Source organism: Dunckerocampus dactyliophorus, chromosome 5 (genome assembly GCF_027744805.1).
Source record: "Dunckerocampus dactyliophorus isolate RoL2022-P2 chromosome 5, RoL_Ddac_1.1, whole genome shotgun sequence".
NCBI classification, from domain to species: Eukaryota; Metazoa; Chordata; class Actinopteri; order Syngnathiformes; family Syngnathidae; genus Dunckerocampus; species Dunckerocampus dactyliophorus.
In genome coordinates this window covers 6,308,812-6,333,106 of record NC_072823.1, presented here as the reverse complement: position 1 = coordinate 6,333,106, position 24,295 = coordinate 6,308,812, and the positions used below count along the sequence as shown (strand labels likewise).

General features: G+C 41.1%; 1 protein-coding gene across 2 annotated transcripts in view; it reads left to right on the top strand.

Moving 5' to 3' along the window:
- Positions 1 to 24,295, top strand: part of LOC129181009 (neural-cadherin-like) — a 148,883-nt gene that overhangs the window by 90,453 nt on the left and 34,135 nt on the right. For both annotated transcript variants that reach the window (XM_054775588.1, XM_054775587.1), the window contains exons 16-26: positions 696 to 839; positions 3,634 to 3,917; positions 5,115 to 6,723; positions 7,336 to 7,429; positions 9,387 to 9,571; positions 10,725 to 10,954; positions 11,438 to 11,715; positions 15,397 to 15,611; positions 18,173 to 18,300; positions 20,109 to 20,236; positions 22,503 to 22,626. In XM_054775588.1, coding sequence (XP_054631563.1) covers positions 696 to 839; positions 3,634 to 3,917; positions 5,115 to 6,723; positions 7,336 to 7,429; positions 9,387 to 9,571; positions 10,725 to 10,954; positions 11,438 to 11,715; positions 15,397 to 15,611; positions 18,173 to 18,300; positions 20,109 to 20,236; positions 22,503 to 22,626 — 3,419 coding nt within the window. The remainder of the gene's footprint in view (positions 1 to 695; positions 840 to 3,633; positions 3,918 to 5,114; positions 6,724 to 7,335; positions 7,430 to 9,386; positions 9,572 to 10,724; positions 10,955 to 11,437; positions 11,716 to 15,396; positions 15,612 to 18,172; positions 18,301 to 20,108; positions 20,237 to 22,502; positions 22,627 to 24,295) is intronic.

The window sequence follows — 24,295 nt, the reverse complement described above, 5'->3', positions numbered from 1 at the left end:
AGTCATAAATCCTCCCTCTGTACCTAGAGTGACGTAAATATGACGTTTATATTCTGTGGGGAGTCTTTGCAAATGTTTGTGAAGATGGTATTACGGGTAAAGTCTGATGTTTTGGAGCAGCAACGCCTTCTCTCCAGGGTTGGGTGGCCTGCTTAGCATTTGCAATCTGCCTTGGCTGTGTCTTACGCGACGTATCTCCCACATCCAGAAGGGCTCGTCTCGTCTGCAAACATTACCTGTCTCTCTTAGTCACCCCTGGGAGGTACCAAGAGGAGGAAGGAAATGTAAAAACAAGTACAGAGAGCCACCTTCCCCTGCCATCGTCTCTTTCTCCTGCTACTTCAAATTAACTTGTCACCCGCGTGCTTTTTGAGCAAATAATTTATTCTATTTTCAACTGAAGCAACAAAATGACGAGGAAGTAAAAGATAAGAGAAAAACACTTCAATTAAAAGAATCTCCTGGCAAAATCAATAATGTATGTAATTTGCATCAAAGCTTTCTTAAAGCTGCTTTCCAAATTTTCATGTCAACAAGCATCATTGTGTCAAGTTAAGTGCATTTTCTTCCCTGAAGTGTGACAATGAATTGTATGCGCTTTAAACAGATGGGAGAAGAATGCACACCAACATGTCTGTCAAAGTGTTGCCTGAATATTTGTTGTGCTTTTGTGATTTTTTTCCCCCCCCCGTCAGACACGGCGTATGTTCGTGTTTTTATCAGCGACGTCAACGACAACAAGCCGGTCTTTGTTCAGAGGCTCTACGAAGTGGCCGTGGATGAGGATGCTGACGTGGGCTTGGCTGTTGTCACTGTCAGTGCTAATGATGAAGATGAAGGTACAACTGATGCTGGAAAGAAAGATGATTTTAAATGCTGACACTTTTTAGAATTCAACCTCGAAGAATCCAGATAAAACGCAAAATCAACAGGCTGATTGCAGCGGACTCTGTATCGGTCTGTTGTGGTGAAGCTGAAAGGCGAAGTTCTCAATTTAACGGTCGCTCTACGGTCCTACCACTCCTGTGGTCAAGCGTTTGGGTAGTGACCAAAAGGACAACATCTAGGGTATAAGTGGCCGAACTGAGTGTTCTTGTGTGGCTGGGCTGTCTTTTAAGATAAGGTCAGAACCGGTCGTACAGGCTCCTATGGCCGGTCTACGTCCAAAAAAACACCAGAAACGCACGGGGGGCGCACGTATGACGGAGTGGCCACAGACCAGCCACAGAGGTTCTTTGTCATATCAAACAAACTCTACGGACCTTACGTTTTTTCAGGTTGGAAGACAAACTTACACACTTGGTACGTCTTTGTGTCTTTCGTACTTTTTGATGGGGTCGGGTTTGGGCAAAGTGTCAATTTTTTCATACATCGCAGTTGAGGACTCCTATGTGTCCTCGTGCGGCACACAAGCACCCCACATACGTGATTAGTGCTGCCAGCGCACGTTCAGATATGTTCTATGTCCTCCATGCGTGTCGAGATCTTACTCCTTCCTGGTCACCACAACTACAGCGGTTTGGAGAAAGCCAAAAATGGCACAGCCAAAAAAATTGTACGTCCGGTTGTGACCTAGGCTTTAGAGATAAGTTGAGAAGCACTGCCATCCGTGAGAAACTCAGAGTAGAACCATTGCTACTCCGCATTGAGAGGAGCCAGATGAGGCGGCTCGGGCATCTGGTCAGGATGCCCCCCGGGGAAGATAGGGTGCCATATACTGTACATAAAACGACCCCAGTGAGCACTTTTATCCGATCTGGACTGAGCTGAAATCATGCTGGTGCACTGGATTTAGCAGCACTCACGATTTTGTAATGCACTGTTGCACATATGTTCCAAAAAGACTGACAAGCTCCCACTCAGTAGGTGGGTGGGATTTAAGCAATAAAGCAGTTGTTCATCCTCTATATAGGAGTAGACTAAGATCCCTCTGTCAGACACGTTTAGGTCCGTTAATCAAGTATTTATGGCAAGCGGGGGTGCAGATTTGACTGGACTGCATCACTAATGATGAATGGCTGTGGAATAACACCAACCCCCATTATTAAAGTGTTGCGCTGGTGCATTTGCACACTCAATCTATCTTGTTTAAAAACTACTCCTTGGGCTTGACCGTTGTAAGCCGGCCAGATCTCAGTGGGAGGCTGTGCGCACTTTGTCAGCCGGGGTTGTGTTAATAGTACAGATTAGTGTATTTACATGGGATTGGAGCTACTTTAACCCAACAGGGTGATTGAAAGCAAATACTGTACATTGCAAGAGATTAGTTTACGTCTTCCAATGTCAAACCCTTTTTCATGGAGGGTCTCCATGAAAACACAGATGAGTTTAGACCAGTGGTTCTCAACTGGTCTAGCTGCGGGACCCACCATCACTCTTTAGTGACATGCGGCAACCCAAATTGCAGAACTTTTTTAACGTGAACTTCTCCAATATCATATTTAATAAATTACATGTATTTATTAAAATTTAAAATATAAAAAGACTGTTTGCAGTGGTTACGTGGCTGGTTGAACGTGGTGAAGTAATATGTGCCACCCCGCTTCCTGCTTCGAGCATGTAAACCAGGGTTGTCCAAAGTGCGGCATGGGGGCCTGTTTGTTATCGGCCCGCGGCACATTAAAAAATAGAATTTAGCAAGAAAAAAAAAAACAATAACAGCAGCAGAAATGGAGAAATATGTTTTCCCATCTGGGAAAACACCAGTCAACCCTCACTGAGACATTTGATCAGCAAAGTAAATACTTTCTGTGTTCACACAAAGTCGTCGCAAAAGAAATGCAGTTGAAACGTCAGCATTTCAAGAAATGCTCCGAACGTTGGACAGACAGCACGAATTGCCTGTGAGGAAATACATGTCAAAAACGACAATTCCACAACTTTACAGAGTGAAAAATGACATACTAAAGGAAATATTACATTATTATGATATATTATGATATATGTATTATCATATATTATCATAACATTAGTGTTGACATTGATGTTGACAGTAATATCATTTATCATGAATTTGTGGGTCAATAAACATTTAAAAACGCAGCGTCATTGTTTTGTTACTTGGTTATATAAAAGTTTGCTTGCCAAGCCATATTAGACATTCACTACATTCACCTCATTCCCCGCTTAGGGGTTTCAAATCAGTCTCTCGACAACACTATCAGACTGTATTGTCTTACTTTTCTCTGCTCTGCCCGTTTTTCCTTTTTTCTGGTCTTCTTTTCAAATAACTGTGGGATTAAAGCTGAGAACGTGAGGCACAAGTTTCCATTTAATTAAGTAATCAAAGCAAGAAAGGGATACTATTAATGTTTAGATCTTGGAGGGAATGAAGTGTAATGCCCATGTGGTTGCGCTCGACTGTTGTTCCAGAAAGAGTGAGTCAACTTTTTCTTTTTCTTCCAATTCTTCAGTATTCATTTTGCAGGGACTCAGAATACATTATTAAGCAGTGGAACAAAATTTCTATTTAAATTGATTCTGTATCCAATAGCATCCATCTTAATACAGCTTTTCTCTGAAAAAATGCCACCACAATTTATTTTCATCTCAGTGAGTACAAACTGTTTAGCATCAGAATCAGGACTGTCATTTCTTATTTCCAATCATGCTTTTTTGTGATTCCTGCACCAGGGGCCAATGCCAAGCTGCGCTACCAGATCACATCTGGCAACAAAGGTGGCGTTTTTGACATAGAGCCAGAGGTGGGGACGATATTCATTGCACAGCCACTGGATTATGAGAAGCAGAAGAGGTACAAACTGCTGGTTCTGGCCTCTGACGGAAAATGGGAAGATTACGCTGCTGCAGTGGTTACAGTGGTGAATAAGAATGATGAAGCGCCTGTGTTCTCCATGAATGAATACTATGGATCAGTCACAGAGGAACTTGATGGGTCTCCGGTGTTTGTACTACAGGTGAGATGCTTGCATTATTACTCATGAGCGCATTTACACTAAAGTACAGAATGTGAGTGGTTGTCTGTCTACATATGTACTGTAAGCACAGTGATTCATTGGTGATCTGTCCACGGTGTACCCCGACTTTCCTGTGCAGGAAAACCATGAAAATATATGGATAAATGGTATTACAGTGTATATATACCGATACGGCTGCAATTGTGGTCTATGGTGACCATAGGACAGCACATCCAGCAAGGTCAAACAAGTATCTGTAGGGCATTTTTGCCAAACACTGTTTTGTGAAGCTGGAGTGACCTGTCCAGTATGTAGAGCCTGGGTGGGAAGATGTTACAGACAAGTTGGTACGCAAGTGTCTCCTCTCCACGTCAAAGGAATGATCCACAGGAAAGGAAGAAGCTAGTACACATGGTTCCAGTGACGTCACATGAGTTGCCAGAACAATGCTGCATGCAGCAAAGAACTGACTTTTGGGACTCCAGTTCCATGCTATTTGCCCATTTCTGGGGCCCTAGCAGGTTCAACCAGTCTGGGCCATGGTGAACCTGGGAGTACTGAGAAGCGGTTGCAGTTTATTATCATACCCAGGACTGATCTACATATTAAAAAAAGTCGGAATATTATGGAAAACCAACAAAACCATGAATAAGGTTGACATATTAGGAAAATTGGGTTGCGGAAAAAGTTATGTATAGAATAAAGTCAAAATATTATGGGAATAAAGTCTAAATTTACACAAAAAAGTCAAAATAGTTGGAAAATTAAAAAAAAACTGATGAAAAAAACAGCTATAATTTTACGAGAATGAGTCATAATGTTACGAAAAGAAAATTTACAAAGACTATTTAAGAAAGTTGAAATATTTGGGAAATAAAAATACAACAGCAAAACTGGTGAAATGTGTTAGCATGTCTACAGTACATGTATTGCTCTACAAAAGATCAAAGTGTCAAAGTTGCATCCTTTCATATTTCACTATGTGGCCCTCTCTGGAAAAACCTTTGGACATCCCTGTCTTCCTGGGTTTGGAAATGTATCGAGACTCAAGCAGGCAACCTTAAAAAGTAACAAAAAGCCTTAAAAGTGGTGATCTGCTGTTTTGCTTTTGAATAGGCAGCAAAAATAGATACTTGTAATTAGGGTTTGGTAAGATGAATGAACATCCTTTTTCTTGTGTTGTCTTTATCTCTGCAGGTGACAGCCACTGACCCAGACAAAGATGCAGACCAGGGCGCCATACGATATTCCATCCATGGCCAAGGGGCAGAGTCACACTTCATGATTAACGACATCACGGGCGAGATGTATGCCCAGCGCACTATGGACCGAGAAGAGCGTGCCGTCTGGCGCTTTGTTGTCATGGCAACAGACGAAGAGGGCGAGGGATTAACCGGTTTCACGGATGTTATTATCAATGTGTGGGACATCAATGACAATGCGCCCACCTTTTCATGCCTGCCCGATAATTGCCTCAGTAGTGTAGCGGAAAGCTCACCCCCTGGAACCTTTGTTGTGGAAATGACAGCTGTCGACCTTGACGATGCCGCAGTAGGCCAGAATGCAATTCTCACCTACCAGATTACTAAGAATGCGCAGAACATAAACAGTGAAGACCTTTTCGCTATTGATTCCAGCACTGGCACAATATCAGTGGCAGCTGACGGGTTAGACCGGGAGTTGGTGGAGAGTTACCAGTTGGTGGTGGAGGCCCGGGATGGTGGAGGAATGACAAGTACAGCAACTGCCACGATTGTCTTAACAGACATTAATGACCATGTACCAATGTTCCAAGAGGAGAGGTGTGGCGCCCGTGTGTCTGAGAATGCTGATGTGGACACTATTGTTCTGGAGTTGGATGCCACAGACCCTGATTCTGGCACATATGGTAAACTGGCATTTAGTGTGGTTGATGGAGACCCACAGCAACAGTTCTACATTGTCAGCCACAGACTGGAACAGAGGGGTGTTCTCAGGTTGAAGAGGAAGCTAGACTTTGAGAGGCCAGGAGAACAAATGTTTAACCTTACTTTGAAGGTACAAGACTCTGAGTTCTCTAGCCTTATTCAGTGTCTGGTTCTCGTGGAGGATGAGAATGATAATTCCCCTGGGTTTGCCCAGAGCTCTTATCTTCTCTCCCCTTTGAATGAGGACGTAGCTGTAGGAACCACTATCATCCAAGTAGCAGCCACTGACACTGACTCTGGTTCAAATGGGGAGCTTTTGTACAGCATTCTTCCTCAGTCTAATCCCTTTGGACATTTTACAGTAGACCAATCCGGTGTTGTTACAGTCGCCAAGCCACTGGATCGAGAAGCTGTCAGCGGTTATGACTTGGTTGTTATAGCGACAGACCAAGGTAGGCCAGCACTGACTGGCAGTGTTGTGGTCTACTTGCCATTGTTAGACGTGAATGACAACAGTCCGGAGCTGGAGGAAGCTTACACTCCTGTGGTTTGGGAAAACAGTCCAGCACCTCAAGTGGTCTGGCTCAACATGAGCTCAACGCTGCTTCATGTTGTGGATAGAGATTCCCCAGAGCATGGGCCTCCTTTCCTGCTCTCCCTTCCTTCAGTTTACTCAGCTGACTTTCACCTTCAGGATCATGGGAACGGCTCTGCCACACTCACAGCCCTTCGGAGATTCGACAGGGAAAGGCAAAGCAAATTCCTCCTGCCAGTGGTTATGACTGACAGCGGCTATCCACCAATGACTGCCACAAGCACACTCACTGTAACCATAGGTGACCAAAATGATAACGCCCATCAGGCAGGGGAGAAAGATATCTACGTGTATAGGCGCAAGGGTGAGTTGCTCATTTGCTGTCATTGCTTTGTCCTGTCTTTTTGTTTGTGCTACAGAGATTGAGTGAAAAGGGTTGAATGAGGCTGCAGCTGAAGAGAAAAGTTTTTACCTCATACCTGCTCAGTGCCGTCCAGAATTACAATTGTGCACGTCCTTTTACTTACTATCGTTTCTTAACGCCGCTGCATATGCTTGACTTACCAACTCAAGGCTGCTCTGGATATCACATTAGAATGGTGGAATATATATTTTTTATGCCCTAAACTTGTTAGTGTTTAATTTACACACACATCTGCACAAAAGTACTGTACTGGTAATAGTGGAAAACAGGAGCACTGTGACTCATCCAGGCTGCCGTTGTTTACCCAGCTACAGTTCTCTGGCACTGCGGGCTGATAATAACATAATCCATACTCAGATAGACCAGCTTCCTGAAGCTCTACACTCTCTGAAGTGGAGCGCTGGGAGCCTATTCATCTAGCAGTGGGCTCCACAGTTATGAGCATAATAAGTAGACACAACCACAACAATGCAAGATAAGGAGATAAGTGTTGGCATCAGCAGAACTTGTCCCGAAAGAACGTGCATGTGTGTGTGTGTTTACCTTAAACAGGAAGGATGGCAAATGCAGAACTGGGGAAGGTGTATGCACCAGATCTTGATGACTGGGACAACAAGACCTACACTCTGGAGACAAGTGCAGCCAAGTAAGAGTTGCATTTAGTTTTTCAGTAACAACTGATCTTCAGATGTGTAGAACTCCACTTATCATTGTGTTGTCATTTCAGACAGTTTTTTCTATTTATTTATTCTTTTTTCCATTACAGTAATCCCTAGAATTACACGGCTTCACTCTATCGTGGTTTTTGTGTTGTTTCGTGGCTGAATATGGCTTATCATTAGTCAAAAATATGCATATTTAAGCAAATGTTACTTTTTTAAAATTAAATTCAGCATTTTCAAGCATAAAATTGGCTAAATTAACTAAAATTCAAACATAAGGCATTCAAAAGATGCATTTAAATACATTGATGAAATGTAGTATTCTACACTGGCCACTAGGTGTCAGTAATGTTACTGTAATGTTCGGTGAGACACACAAGCACCAGACTTGATCACTGTTAGGCACAATAGTCCCTAACACGAGCTACTGTTGCAGCCGTAACACATGCCAAGCTAAAACTCAACTCTACGTCATTTCCTGTCCCTTAGCACCGGAACACATTTGCAGCAACACACACAAGTACAGGAGTCTTATTTACATCTTAAATGGCTTAATTTCTCATATTATGTATTTTATATTGGGTAATACTAATGTAAAGGTGACATTTCTAGATGGCTCTAATAATGTTAAAAATGTATTTAGAAGGTCGTAAACCGGTTTACCATGCAGTAACTACAGAAAACATTCTATTTATAAATAAAGGCTCATACGTCGTGGGAATTCACTTACCACAGTTGGGTCTGGAACCAATTAATTGCGATAAATGCGGGATTACTGTATCCTATTTTCCATTTATGGCTTTTAACTGGCCTGAAACATCCATCCATCCATTTTCTTCAACTTATAATTATTAAATTCTTGTGTTCCTCCGCAAACACTGCCACCTTTAATATAGCAACCCGGCGTAAGTGGATACCGTACACATCAGCATTGGATTACATTCAAGAAAATCCACCATATTGTTCTTACCACAGGCACTTGCAGTCCACCTATGCTCAATGATATTCAGGGATGAACAGCCATACATGCACGGTGTGACTCCTTCGGGGACCTTATGCAGCTACTTAGTATTCATAAACCGGGAAGATCAGATAAGAAATACCAATTGCATATTTGTTTTATTCATCTGAAAACATCTGACAGTTACCATAACAACTATCAAGCTCTTTTAGGAGTTTTGAAGCTAAGGGTTTTGCTTTTTTCACACCATTAAAGTTTGTGTGTGATTTTTATTTTATTTTATTTTTTTACTGAATCTGCATCCACTTCCTACTGGAGTAAGTCCAAGTAGTGCTGCTGAAATTTCTACCTGTCAGTGTGCCATCTGTCAGGTATTTGCCATCTGGACTTGAAATTAATTAAGAAATAAAACAAAACTGGAATGGCAGGCTTCCACCAAGAACAACACATTTGAAACATCATACAATGCCGAACTTTTTCCATGGAGGGACACGTACGAAAGTAAAATTGAAAGGATGCAAGGGCCACTTTGATATTGTGTAAAGCAACACATGGAGATATGCTAAGAAATTAGATATATTTCAAGAAAAAAATGCATCTCAGCGGAAAAGGAAATTACTATGAACATTTCCCCTGTTGTTTTTTTAAATTTTCCAAATATTTCAACTTTCTTCTTAAATTTAGTTTTTGTAATATTTTATTCCCGGTGGCCAATAAATAAAAAAAAAAAAATGTTCTTCAAATGGCCCCCGGGTCACACTTTGGACACCCCTGCAGTCGATACTATTCCACTCCACTCATGCAGGTGCGCTGAGTGTCTATTATGTAGCTCTGCACCAAAGTGTTGGTTCTTCCTTTGTTCATGCTGCACTGCTCTACATTGTTTGTCAAATTCATTCATATAGTGTTTATGTATTCCTGCTAACCAAACAACGACTTTGTCAGATTTTTCACTGATGCTGCCCTCTCTCATTCAACAGATACTTTAGTCTGAATCAGAGCACAGGTGTGCTGAGCATCCGACAGAACACCCCGGCAGGGAGTTACTGGATGAGAGTTGGGGTATCAGATGACGTATGGCCCGATGTGCTATCCGGAGTCAGAGTTCATGTGAGAGATCTAGAGGAAAGGGCTGTTCTGTCGTCCGCCTCACTACGTTTGACAGGTAATCTGTTAGCTCTTTGTTGCTGTAAATCAAGAAATCGTTTTATATCCATTTTGAAATTGATTCCTTGTGATACAAAGTCATCGGATACAAAGTTAGAAAATGTGTTATCAGCCATTAAAATTGTTTGCCCTAACAGTTTGAGTGTTCATTTTTCTGCCTGTATCTGAACAACAAATCAGAGTAATAAAGGTCAAATTGGAGGTGTCAGGTAAAGTCCTTGACATTTAAAAGCCATTCTGAGACGAGTCGAAGACTATTATGGCAGCCTTTGACACTCAGTCGTTATCATTTTTGGAGATTGAAGATGATATATTCTCCATATATTATTGGAAGATGGTCACACGGATAAGATTCATTTTGCAACCTAATAGCAATGCATTGTCCCAATGTCTTGGCTTGGGGAAACCAAGCAGGAGTGAGGGAAACGATAGACGTTAATGTTGAGAAGCCACCTCTGCAGAGGGGGAGGTCTAGGATACCACATTTTTACCCACATACAATGCTGTCCTTTCAACCTTCCGAAAAGATTCAATCATTTAGCCACTAACAAATAAACAAGGCAAAGCAACTTTGGTTTCAAGTGGGTCCATGACCATCATTATATCAGAATAGGATGCTAACAAAGGTGATACCACCCAAATGACCATTGTTGACGGACAGAGCGACCGTCATCTGACACCACAAACAAGCCAAACCATTCCTGTCTGGACATGCCTCCTCCTTTAGAGAAGAAATTAAATGGATCTTGCACCAAGTTTTCAGACTGGGGCTGTCCTATCTAGTCTGACTGGTGTGCGTCCCACCTAGTCTTTGAGCATGAACTGATAAGGCCTGCTCGGATGAGAGGCGAGACGTCTTCTAAGACAACCTGAAAAGTCCAGTTGCGATCCATTCAATGCCATGAGATGTCTTGGCTTTAAGTATCCTACTTCTGGGATCAACAAAACAAAGGATTTCACTCAATCTTTTGGCAACTGTTTGATTTATAGGGACATTTTACAGTGGAAATGGATCAATAGTGGGAGAAGCTGGACTACCAATTGCGTGTCATGGAATTGGAAACTGTGCAGGCTTTGATCATCTCAGTAGTTGTCATTTGTGAGTCATTCGTTCATATCGCACAAACCCTTACTCTCTTTGTCTCCCAAAGGCATAACCACAAGAGATTTTATCGACTCTCACGTCGAGAGGAAGAGTCGTCTGGAGACACTCTGGGACTTCCTGTCTGAGACCCTGTCTGTCAGACCAGGCAGCATTAACATTTTCAGCATAGCCAACAGGGGGGAGAAAACAGTGGACATCCATTTCTACGTGCTGTCAGATTCTGGCTACATGCATTCAGAGAAGCTGCATGGGTTTCTCGCTGCACATAAGAAGAAGGTACTTATACCGATTTGTATGATAGATTAAAAAAAAGTGCTCATATATTAAACAGTACGCTTGAGAGCACGAGTGGAAGAGATAAAAGGCTATTTTACCTCCCATCTTATTTCACACTAACTTTCTGTCTTTATATCGCCTCTTTGTTCTTCCATTCAGTACATGTCTATCTTATTTTTATCTCCCGAACTGTCTTTCATCCATGTTTGGTTCTGCGTTCTTTAATTACCCTGTCAAATGGAAACATGCACCACTGCTTCAACAATCCTTTATAGAACACTGAATGCATATACTGTATGTAGATTACAGTATCTTTTTATTCTTATCTAGAAGTGCTGCCAAGTCAGTTTACTCATCCTTGTGTTCATCGCAGTAGTACTTCACACCAATGTCAACTCTGGTGATACTAATCCTTGTATCTTTACTGACAGTTATTATGCCCCCCATTTATGTCTCCCTTGTCGTTCCCAATTCTCTCGGCAGCTGCAGTCACTGCTGCGTGTCAATGTGAGCCAAGTGCAGGTGGATGAGTGCGTGCACACCGACTGCAAGGCATTGGGCGGATGCTCCACACAGCTGAGCATCGGTGATTTGCCCACCCTTGTGGACTCTGACGTGTTGTCCCTGGTGTCGGTGACAGTGACGACCTCAGCTGTCTGTGGGTGCACCGCCAGGGATATGATTCACAAAAGCTGCTCTTTTTACCCCAATAACCCATGCCTTAACGGGGGAACCTGCATTGATGCTCAAAATGGATACAGGTGAGACCAAAACCAGAGTATGCTCCCTTCTAGCTTCCTGAGGTCTACTAACAGAGGGACATTCTGCGAAATGAGGCCAGAATTACTAACACGACTTCTTATGAGAAAAATCTCTTTCACCTGTACCTTGACCTGACTTGCTAGAGCTGTTCTGCAGTGTCATCAGCTGAATGTAGAGTAGTAGGATTCTCACACTTTCAGACTTTGACTGTAATGTAAGCAATCCAATGCAAAGGTCTTTTCAGCTGTATTTTTCTTTGGGCTGTCAAGTGATGATAATTTTAACCAGATTAATCACAGTTTTCAAATTAATTAATTACGATTAATCACCATTTGCAACTATGTCAGGAGAGGCGTGACTTGCCATGATGCGCATGTGTTAATTATTTTAATTATGTAAAAAAATAAAAAATCATTAATACATAAAATAAATTAGAAATACATTAAATATTACAATTTCAAAATTAAATTAAAAAAACAATTAATTTAATAATTTAAGTTATATTTGACAACAGTCATTTTGCAACATTTAGAGATCTTTTTCTTAAAAATACTGCTGAAATATTCACTTAAAGTAAGGAATAAACAAAACGTTGACATCCTGGCCATTAACATAAATTATGAACTTTCAAATTATCAAGAGGTCTTTAAAATGAGTGTGTCTCCATGGTTGAGTCATCATGCAGTACATTACATGCTAACATTAATGCCCAGATTAAATAAATATAGGGCAAGGGGATTAGTCCAACAGTCCCCCGCCATGCACACAACTTCTGAAAATCTTATTTAATTCCATTTACATGAACATACAAGTTTGTCAGAGGCATAGTCTTCAAAGCAAAGATGCACAGAACCCTTTTTTTTTGGCCTCTTATCTTTTTTAAGTTGTCTGCGGTGTAGCTGCTCTGCTGCAATGAGTTATGTGATGTAACTCTCCATATGAGCCGTGTGTGTTCTGCTATGAATGCAGTAAAGCACAAATTTTTATTTTTGCTGCTATTGTGTGTGGACAGAGCTTAACAAACAGCTCCAGACAGCAATTGATTATATAATGTCAGTCAGAGGTGAGCAAATTATATGTTCACTTCTTGGCTTGGTGAGGTATCGCTCTCATCGGTCTGAGCAGTATAAGAGTGAGATGCTATGCGTGGTGTGAACATACGCATGCATAAGGCTTCACTCTGGATAAGTCATCCATATAGCTGAGTATAGATCAGTATTCCTGACGTGTTGCCCCCCTGCAAAATAAACAGAATGGGGCCCTAACAGCCTCGGTACACGCAGCTCTCCTCAGATGCTGCATGGAAATAGATGGTTCTGACATTATCAGCAAAGCCACCTTGTCTCACATTCCGCCAGGGTCGGGACAAGAAGAGATCAGCCAGTCCATCTCCTCCATCACGGGGATCGAATGAAGTGTTTGTCATTGATGCATTTACCTCTCTTCTTTAGAGGTTTTAGTCATTTTAACAACACAGCAATAAAGATTGGCCTTAGACAAAACACTATAAGCATCTTTAGGAACTGGAAATGGAACACAATATGGCGTCCTTCCCTCTCCTGTACAGTATATCTACTTCCACTCTTCTGGGAAAACTATGTGACCTCCATTGTTAGGTCAGAGGTCACTGATTTTGAACTGCCATCTCTGGCTCTCAGTCTGTGATCTAGTTCATTCAAGGTGTTTGATGCAGTGTAGGTCATTTCCCACCAAACTCATCCAAGCATGCTTTTATGGCTCAGTCTTTCTTAAAAATTGAAAGGGCCTAAATTATTCTCACAGAGGTGAAAGCATAGATTTGTCCAATTGTGATCCAGAGTCTCACCCAAGCCTGATTGATTCAGAAGTTTGTCTTATGAAAACATCCAAAATGCATTAAAAAAATGCATTTAAAAATTATGAACACAAAACTATTGCATGACAATGACAATTCAAAATGTGTTTCAAGTGAAATTATAAAGGTAGCGAATGAAATCTGAGCATGCAACATAATTACTGGAACATTCTAAGAATAAAATGTGGAGGTGTACGCAGTGATTCGGCTTTATATTTACACTCTTGCTCACACATCACAAACCAAAAATAACACAACAAGTAACACATGCGGGACACACAATGTAACTCCACCACACGGACTACAGTGTTTCCTTGTTTATCACGGGGGATTGGTTCCCAAAATAGCCCGCAATAAGTGAAATCCGCAAAGTAGCCAACATTATTTTTTTTTTACAATTATTATATATGTTTTAAGGCTGTATACTGTATACTGGTATCGAAATAGATGCAGACACACTAACATCCATGCAAAACAAGACTACTTTATGCTAATTTATGTGTAAGGCCGGGAAGCACACATGCACACTTCACCAACAGGAGGTTACCCAGCATGCCTTGTGGCAGAGACATGGACTCAAATCACAATTTTGATTACTTTGGACGCGACTTCACAACAACTCGACTTGGACTTTGACATCAATGACTCGGGACTTGACTTGGACTTTATTCTGATTACTTGAAAATGCCTGCGATTGATTGGCGACCGGTCCAGGGTGTACACCGCCTCACGGCTAAAGTCAGCTGGGATAGGCTCCAGCATACCCCTGCGACCCTAGTGAGGATAAGTGGCGTAGAAGATGGATGGACTTGAAAATACTTGAGATTTTCAGTGAGCGTGTTGAGTAAAATGTGTCTCCATTTAAAGTATTAAAATAACGAGACCGTTATGTCATTTCAAGCAAGACACCCAATTTTCCCGCAAAATCAGCCTCATTGAATGCATCTATTGCATCTATCCAATCAGGTTTAAGAACAAACAGTGAGGGCTTGGCTTGCATTTCTGTGAGAGCCAGACTGCTGGGTAGTGGCAGTGATTAACACCGGGATGTGTCAACATTCCGAGGAGAATTTCCTTTGCATTTGCAAATTAGGAGGTCATGGCATTTTATTTGGTGAACACATTTGGTGAACAGTGCTTATGACTTGTAGGGACTCAAAAGTTATCTGTCTGTCGAAAATACCTGTTTTGCCTTGACTTGAGACTTAACTTGCACATCTTTACTTAAGACTTGAATCCAGACTTGGGATTGAAGACATTCTCCATCTCTGTAAATGAGTATAAAATAGTCTTGTTTTGCATGGATATTAGTGTGTACACAATTATTATTTCAATTCCTGCATAGTCCGTGCGGTGCAGTTATATTCCACGTGTTCCACTTGTGTTGCTCGTTGCAATATTTTTGCACCATGACTGTGGGAGGCGTTTATTTTGATTTGCTTTGCGTTAGGGTGTTTCAGTTGACTCACATTTTTTGCCATTCGCAGGTGTTCTGATAACAAAGTCCCCGTGAATAGCAGCGATCTATTGTATATAGATAAATATATATCAAGAAATGTGACATGCTTTACAGAAACAGTCTCCAGCGGGTTCAGATGCAGTGATGGATAAAGAACAGACCTGAGGCATGTTGCGCTCATAAGTATTTAAATGAATTCAGTCGTATTGAATGCAGGAAAATGTGATTGATTTATAGAGTCGTCTATTGACAGTCAACATGCTGGAACAAAGTCCAAGGTTGCCTTTGCCTGCTGAAGAAAAGCTTACATTTTTGTGAAGATTTCAACACTTTACCTTTGTGTTAGCTCCATTTTCTTCAGTTATGTCTTTTCCCATGGTGCTACAGGTGCCAATGCCCTCCTCAGCATGACGGGCCAGACTGCCAGCAGCCAGGACGTAGTTTCCTTGGCAACGGCTACGCCTGGTTTCCCCCCATAAAGCCATGCTTTGATAGCCATCTTTCCCTGGAGTTTATGACAGAGGAAGATGACGGACTGCTTCTATATGCCGGCCCTTTGGCCACTCATCTGCCTGGAGATGTTGAAGACTTCATGGCCATAGGTAAAGAAAAAGGGTCTGGGTAATTACATGTGATTAGGGTATGAGAGCTTGAACTTATGGACGTGAGTTTGGTGTCTCTGTACACATGCTCTAGTCACAGGCACTTTTTTTGGTCCATCTATTCTGAATTATACAGTGCCATGCTGGCTCGCCATTCAGCTTTACTGTTCAGGGACTAGTTGTTTTTGTTCTCTTGTCCCTTATATAATTCAGTGCAATGTTTAAAAGCATTTTGCGTCATCAGTAGAAAAAAAAAAAGCAAGACAATGATGATGATGCCTATGAAGGTCTAAGTGGTAAAGTTTTTGAAGCGTTTTGTTAGTGTGTGTCAAAGCCACAAGCGCTCAAACGCAATCACTGACCATGAAATTAGGTACACTTCGACAATCTCCCAACACCTAAATATAAGAACTGTCTTGGAATTTGAGGAATTAAGTTAGCAATGTGGTTATTTTTAACAATATTGGCTTTGTACAAAGAAAAACAGCTCTTGCACATTTTTTCCAAGGGTAAAAATATAATCATGTCTGATATATCACTCATGCTGCATCAACAACTGGCAGCATTCTGCTCAAACAGCAAACAGCCAATGTCTCCATAAGAAACAAGCACACAGACTTCCCACAGAATTCCCTGAAATTAATATGATATTTAGCATTCTCTTCCTATTATTTTATTTATTCTTCCGGATTATTGCCCATAATTGCCAATGTGTGATCCTTGTGGGTTTGGAAATATCTTCTGAATAAGGTTTTCATTTATTTTACTTGTATAGATGTATACACTGCCTTGCGATTGGCTGGCGACCAGTCCAGGGTGTACCCTGCCTCTCGCACAAAGTCAGCTGGGATAGGCTCCAGCTTACCCCCGTGATCCTATTGTTTAGTAGTCAGTGTACAGCTTGTATAACAATGTAACTTTACTGTCTCCTCAAAATAACACACAGACATTGTCTCACCGCTGGCAACAAAAGTGAAAATGTGCAATGGGGCCCAATTAGCTATTTTCCCCCCTCGGTGTTACAATTTCTTCGCTGTGAAAGGGATTAGGTGTGTGAAATACGGTGTGATTACTCTCACATGCTCTCATACTGGTCACAGGAAGTTCAACATGGCACTTAACATGGCAAATAACTCTTTGAGGATGTGGGGGGACAAAATGTTGCTCGACATAAAGATGGCCTAGCCTATGAGAAGATTGCCAACAACCTGTAATTGAGCTGCAGCACGGTGGCCACGACCACGCAGCGCAGGACAGCTTTGGTTGACCAAAGAAGTTGAGTGCACATGCTCAGCACCATACAGTATCCAGTGGATGTGTTTGGAAAATAGATGCATTGCTGCACAGGTTGAAAGGGTGGGGGGGGGGGGGGGGGGTCAGCCTGACAGTGCTCAGACCATACTTCGCACACTATAACAATTTGGTCTGCATGGCTGTCGTCCCAGCCTATTCTAAAGATGATGCACAAGAAAGCCCGCAAACAGGTTCACAATCAGATTAAGGACATGGATTACTGGAACTGGAGAGGAAGATTGAGGAGTGCAATCAAGTGAGGAGTGCAAAGACAAGTGAGGTCTTGTGCACAATCAAGCATGGTTGGGGCAGCGTCATGGTATGGGGCTGCATGAGTGCACTCACGAGCTACAGTTCACGATGGAAACATGAATGTCAGCAAGTACTGAAACATACCGAAGCACAGCATGATGCTGTTCCTTTGGAAACTGCGGAACAGGGCAGTCTTCCAGCATAATAACGACCTTTAAACCCCCCATTCAATTTGACCACTGCCTTGCTAATGAAGCCGAGGGTAAAAGGTAATGGACTGGATGGACATCTTCAAACAGAAGAGAGCAAGGTGTCTTAACATCTAGCTCCGTGATGCCGTCATGGAGTGGAAGAGGATTCCAGTGGGAACCTGTGATGTTCCAGTGAACTCCATGCCCAGGAGAGTTAAGCCAATGCTGGAAAATAATGGTAGCCACAGAAAATATTCACACCTTTGGTACAATTTGAGCATTTTCACTAACTCACTTTTGTTGCCAGCAGTTTAGTAGACATTAATTGCTGTATGTTGAGTAATTTGAGAGGACAGTAAACTTGCACTGTTATACAAGCTGTACACTGACTACTCGACATTTTATGAAAGTGTCATTTGTTCAGTTTTACAAAAAGATGGAATGAAAATATTTGCAGAAATATAATATAGGTATATATAGGTGCACTCACTTTTGTGAGGTACTGTACATAACAGCACACGTGTACAATTTTTTGACAAGCAGGCTTTGCCCATCAGATTGTTTCAGTACCACTCAGATTCCATTCCGTTTTCCCTTTGTGGCTGTCCTTGTCATTTTTTATACCACATATTGGTTTTCTCTACAGTGTCTTATTGGTCCCTTGGGCTTTTTTTGCCAGCATAAACTACGTATTTTGCATTTGCCTTCCTTTTATTCCTCGGCATTGCTTTTCTTCTTGACCTTGACTGCTTTTGGAATAACTGTCGTTACTTTCATTATTGTTTCCATTCATGTGTAATCATGTAACATTTTTTTTTCATACAGAGCTTATTGGTGGAACGCCCAGTCTGAAAATAAACCACGGTTCTGGTACACTGGTTCTCCACTTAATGAACAGTGTTGGCTTGGCTGACAGACGCTGGCATCGCCTTGATGTGAGGAGCAACAGTAAAGTAAGGCAATTACCTTCATGCTGTCATCATATGAGCATGCCTGCTCCTCTTGTTCAAAATAACAAAAATATTACAGGACTTTGCTCAGTTCCAACATCATCCAAAACAGACTCATTTTATGTTAATTTAGCAGAACAAAAATTGAATCCACTAAATTTAGCAGAGAATGTATCATTGTATCTATAGCGTCAATGAATCAATTGTTTTGGGGGGTTTAAGGACCCTACAAAGGGGGGAATCATGTGGTAGAATGACTCAGTATTGAAAACAGTGTCTTGCAAACTAGGCCACAAAACTAGATAGGAAGGGACTAAATAAACATTCACACAGTCAGCACGTTCATGGTTAAATGGTATTACACATCATTGTTATCTCTTCTGAACTGAATGTTGGGAAGATATTTGATGATCCATGTCGTGTCCATGTGAATGTAGTTATTTAATATACCACAATAGGCCACATGTGCGCCAGATGTGCGCCGTCTACAGGCGGGATACTCTTGCCCCCATGCTGCTCAGACATCATCATATGTCCACCACGTAACCAAACCAAACAGAGTATGGTGGGGGCAGGGGTCACTTCACCGCTGTGCCTCAGCCCTGGCTCAGGTTAATTATACGGTTAAAAAGTAAATTACAACAGTAATTGCTCAGAAATAAAACATATTTCATTCTTCATATTATATTCATTATATCGCAGACCAAGGATCTCAAACATGTTATTTCACTGCAAAAATAATAAATAACAGGGAATTGTGACTGAGTCAATGAGTTGGTTTAGCCTTGATTGCTAGTTGAGTGACGGTGGGAGATTGCAATTAAGTGCTGCTATTTTTGTAAACAAAACTGGAAAAGAGAAAGTCAAAGCCATTAGGTGCACAATTTAGAAATAAGAAGATGAAAGCCAGTGGCCAAAGATAAAGGTAGAACTTAAAACTAGTAGTGAAATGTGTAAAAAAGATGAGGGTGGGGGTGCGCCACATCATTGGTCCGCCTAGGGCGTCATTCAAGCCAGAACCGCCACTGGGCTTACTTAAACATGTTTGTAAAAACTTTGTAATGAAGGAAAAACCTAGCATTAAAATATAGTATTTTCTACACAACTTCTGTAGTGCACTGGTGGACAACATCGCAATCGACTTTTTGTCATCCTATTAATGTTAACATGACATTGTTCCACATTCGTCAACAATTATTGTACGTGGCCTAGCGTAACCTCCTTGTCATTTCATCGCTGACGATGTCTTCAGTGCATGTAGCTTTCACTTCAATCAATCAAGCGAGCCGTTCCATCAGGGTTTTAGCATATTTCACTTTAAACAAAGCGAGCCCGTCAAGTGTAAAGACACACTAAAGAGTGTACAATTTAATTATACATTTTGATCAACTCATTGCAGAAGCGCATTCCAGTGTCAGTATGCTGACTCAGATAATTGCAAATACATGTAACCACTGGCTTACTGTCATAGCTTTTATAACATCATGACAATTAATATGCAAATGACTATTATTGGAGCTGTATCAAAAATCTGCCTTTAAATAGAATTTAACGTTGCCTTTTGATTGACACGTCATTTAACCATATAGTATGCTTAGTTTACAGTGGTATACAGCTATACCACGATAAATATGCATATTTTATGAGTAATAATGGACCGTATTCGACCACAAACCAGCCTGATTCATCAATTAACATATTTTTTTTAAATGCGATGGAGTGACTCTGCAAAATTCGAAGTAGGCGACTACAGTTGGCACAGAAATCCCCACACACAAACCCAGCTGTGATTCTCTCTCCCTATTTTTTAGGAAGTGCGCTTTACTCTGGATCGATGTTCCACTGCCATTGTCATGGAGACAGAAGGTGTGGACTCATGGGCAATGACAGAGGATCGCTCATCTTGTGAAATTCGAGGAGTAACACCCAACCGTGACAAGTAAGTTCCACACTATACATGAAAATCTGTTATTTGCTGTACACCAGAAAAAATAGTTCCCTGTATAAATACTAATATAATTATTAATAATTGGATGATAGTGGGCAAAATGGCCTAATGGTATAAACATATGCTGTAGTATAGCCACACACAAATGATTAAAGTATATACTGTATTTATTTATTCCGTATATGATATGTCCTCCAAACCCGGTGACTAAAAACCTGACAAGGGAGTCAAAATTTAAAGTTGAGGTGCACTCAAAACTTGCTTATTTTTTGCCATGTTCAGAAATCATAAAAAACGTGAAAGATAACTGTGCAATGTTAAGTTCATGGAAAATAGTGCCAAATAAAACCCTGCACTCACAAACCATTGACGTCAGTGATAACGGTCATGATTTGGACACCACATAATTTTTTTTATATCAATACATAATTAACTTTAACATTTTTTTCACTTGGAGTAATTTGACCCCATGAATATAGCCTAGCCTGCTTTTCCGCTGATGGGTGTTAGAAGCAAAACAGAGTACAGAAAAGGTGCTTCCCACGCCAGTTAACGTGTCTGATGGCGGGGGGACACGAAAGGTAACGATCGTTATTGGATTTCCAACGTTCCTGTAGCAGAAATTGTGCACATATTTTGCAAACAGCACGGCAATAATGACTTATGATATGCCTGTCTTGTCTTGTCCCGACTTATGATATGCCTGTCAGGTTTTGTGTTCTTTTTTTCCAAATATCCAGGAATAAATCATTAATCAAGACAAAGACCAAATGTTATCCAAGATTGACTTTATCATCACTATACCTCAATAATGTAACAATTAAAACCATTTCACCTACGACTAACAATTTAAAAATACAGCCGCCCCGGGCCATATTTGGGTTCGAATTTTGTGGCTTCACTCTCACGCTTTTTCAAAAATATTAACCAATAAATCTTGCCCTTTTGTGGTTGAATACAGCCTATTATTAGTTACAAATGTCCTACAGTAAGCATTATCAAACATAAAAATGGCAAAATGAATTAAAATACAAATATAAGCCATTCAGAGGATGCATTAAAACACGCGATGCTGTATAGTATTCTACACTGGTCACTAGGTGTCAGTAATGTTCCTGTAAATTTTGGTGAGGCACAAAAGTGTCAGACTTGATTGCCGGGACAACAGGATTTTATTCCAGGTTATCTCACGACAGGGCACAATAATATCTTAATAATCATCACAATAACAACACTGGCTACTGTTGCGGCTGTAATCCATTCCAAGCTAAAACTCAACTCTGAACCCCAAACGTCACTTCCTGTCTTCTATGCATTTATTGCAACACACACGAGCACAAGTTTTATTGATGTCTTAAAGGGCTTATTTTCTCAGATAATGTCTACTATATTGGGTAATAAGCGTGTAAAGGTGACTGTAGGGGTGATATTTCATGTCTAGAGGGCTATAAGGTTTTCTACGATAGAAGATCCTTGTAACGATCTCTGCAGGTTCAGAGAACATGTCATATATGTATTTGTATTGTGTTTATCATGTACTGTGCAATTAAACCTGTTTTTCTCACCCTTAAAATATGCTGTATTTGACTGTGATGGAAAAGAGTAAAACCATAACTTCCTCCTAATTAAAACAGTTGTGCAAATTGAAACTATCTTACCCAAATATCCTTGGGAAAATGTGCTGCAATTTTCACATTAGCTTTGGAATAATCCAACCTTAAAAATCAGTCTCCATTAAAATAATCGAAAAGGCTGTTTAGAACTTCACTGACTCATTAAATCAAATCAGTTCCAGACCGAGACGCAGTGTTCCGTTTCTCCATGTACCCGCACTTCCTCTCTGGGGGGGCTAAGATACGGTTGAGATCAAATCCATAAAAATGAAATGACACATAATCTTTCTCAGTGTGTTCTTTAGGAAAGCAAATGTCATCACGCTCTTTGTTGTTGTCCGTTCATTAAAATATTCTTCAAAATACAACACATAGTATGTTTCAACGTTCCTTAATCGGTTCAGTGAAATACCATGGTTTAAGGTAATGTCGTCAGAACACAGCTATTTTTCAAATGAAACAGACCAGGAACAATACGTGACCTTTGCTGTCAGGAAGCAGTAAAAGTGATGACAGGCTCGGCGAGAAAAGAATGAAAGCATACATTGCAACCTTGACAGCCTTTTGTAGTTTGCAATGCCTTTTCTTCAACTTCAACAAGCGTTCTCTGCACACGTGCATTGACGTATTCTCTACTGTCCCAGGCATCTGAACGGAAGTCATGTATTGCAGCTCGGAGGGGTCAATGTGAACATGTCATATGAATACCCACAGCTGCAACACAAACACTATGCAGGATGCATAAAGAACCTACGTCTGGACAGCAAGGTAATGTCCATCAGTATCTATTTTGTCTGCGATGCCTACATGGATAATTGGGATAAACAGACGACTAACCTCACTGGCTTGAATCATTGTTTGTGTAGATGATGAAAGACTCCACTTGAATAGCTATTTCAATTTATTCTCAAGGTTGTGTTGGAAAGCGTTAAGAATCTTGACGCCACTTGCTTCGTACTTTTACTTCTGGATCAGATAGCACTGTGACAGTTCCGAGTTTGTCCGCAGTGTAATGCACCCATACATCCATCCATACATTTTCTATGCCGCTTATCCTAATTAGGGTCGCGGGGGTATGCTGGAGCCTACCCCAGCTGACTTTGAGCGAGAGGCGAGGTACACCCTGGACTGGTCGCCAGCCAATCACAGGGCACATATAGACAAACAACCATTCACGCACACATTCATACCTATGGAAAATGCAGAATCACCAATGAACCTAACATGCATGTTTTTGGAATGTGGGAGGAAACCGGAGTAGCCGGAGGAAACCCACGCACGCACAGGAAGAACATGCAAACCCCACACAGAGAGATTCGAACCCAGGTCTTCCCGATCTCCTGACTGTGTGGCCAACATGCTAACCACTCAGCCACCCCTTAGTGTAATGCAAGTAATTAAAAATGATTATTTTTTACATGTTTTTATAGTCTAAAGCAGGTGTAATGTATGTACTGTATACAGTTACCATTTTAATCCTACCTTCTTAATTGCCATGTTATTTGGAGTCCTATGCTTTTCAGCCGAGTTCCTCTACTGGCCCATTTTTTAAATGAAATGCAATATTTCCCCACTGTTGATTATTTACATCTATTGTTTATCCCAATTCAAATTGTTTTAAGTACACCCTGTACTAAAAACAATTTGTATTATACAATGAAATACACTTACTCTCCTGATCAAAATTTTAACACTTTAACAAAATGGCAAGAATATATATTTTTGTTGGCTCTTACGGAGGTTCAAAGTAGAGCTACCAAATCCAAAAAGAAGAAATGGGAGTGAGACAAAAACATTGACTAAGAAATGTATTGCAAACAAGCATTACAGTGAAATAGGCATTTCATCAGCTGAAAGCGCAAGGCCATAGCTAAAAAAACAACAACAAAAAAAAATGCCTCCTAAAATAGAAATAAAAGATTACTGTAAAAAAAGGAGTCATTAATGAGTAGCTGCACCATTCTGGTTAATCAGCTGGAAAATTAGTTTGGGCATGCTTGATGCCAGTGTTTCCAGGAGGCTAGTGGGAATTTTGCTCCAGGTGGTGAATTTGGCTTCACGGAAGGCATCCACTGTCTGGAATTGATGTCCATTTTTGTAAACTTCCCTTACCGTCCATCCCCAAATGTTCTTAATTGGATTTAGATCAGGGAAACACACAGGATGGTCCAAAAGACCTCTGGAAGAAGTCCTTTCTTCAGGCGGGCATTGTGAGCGGCAGCATTGTCCTGTGGAAAAAGCCAGTCATTACCACACAGACGAGGGCCTTCAGTCATGAGGGATGCCCCCTGCAACATCTCCATATAGCCAGCTACCGTTTGACGCCCCTGCACAATGTGAAGCTCCATTGTTCCATTGAAGGAAAAAGCACCCCAGATCATGATAGCCCCCCCTCCTCTCTGCCGTGTGGAATACATCTCAGGTGGGATCTCCTTGT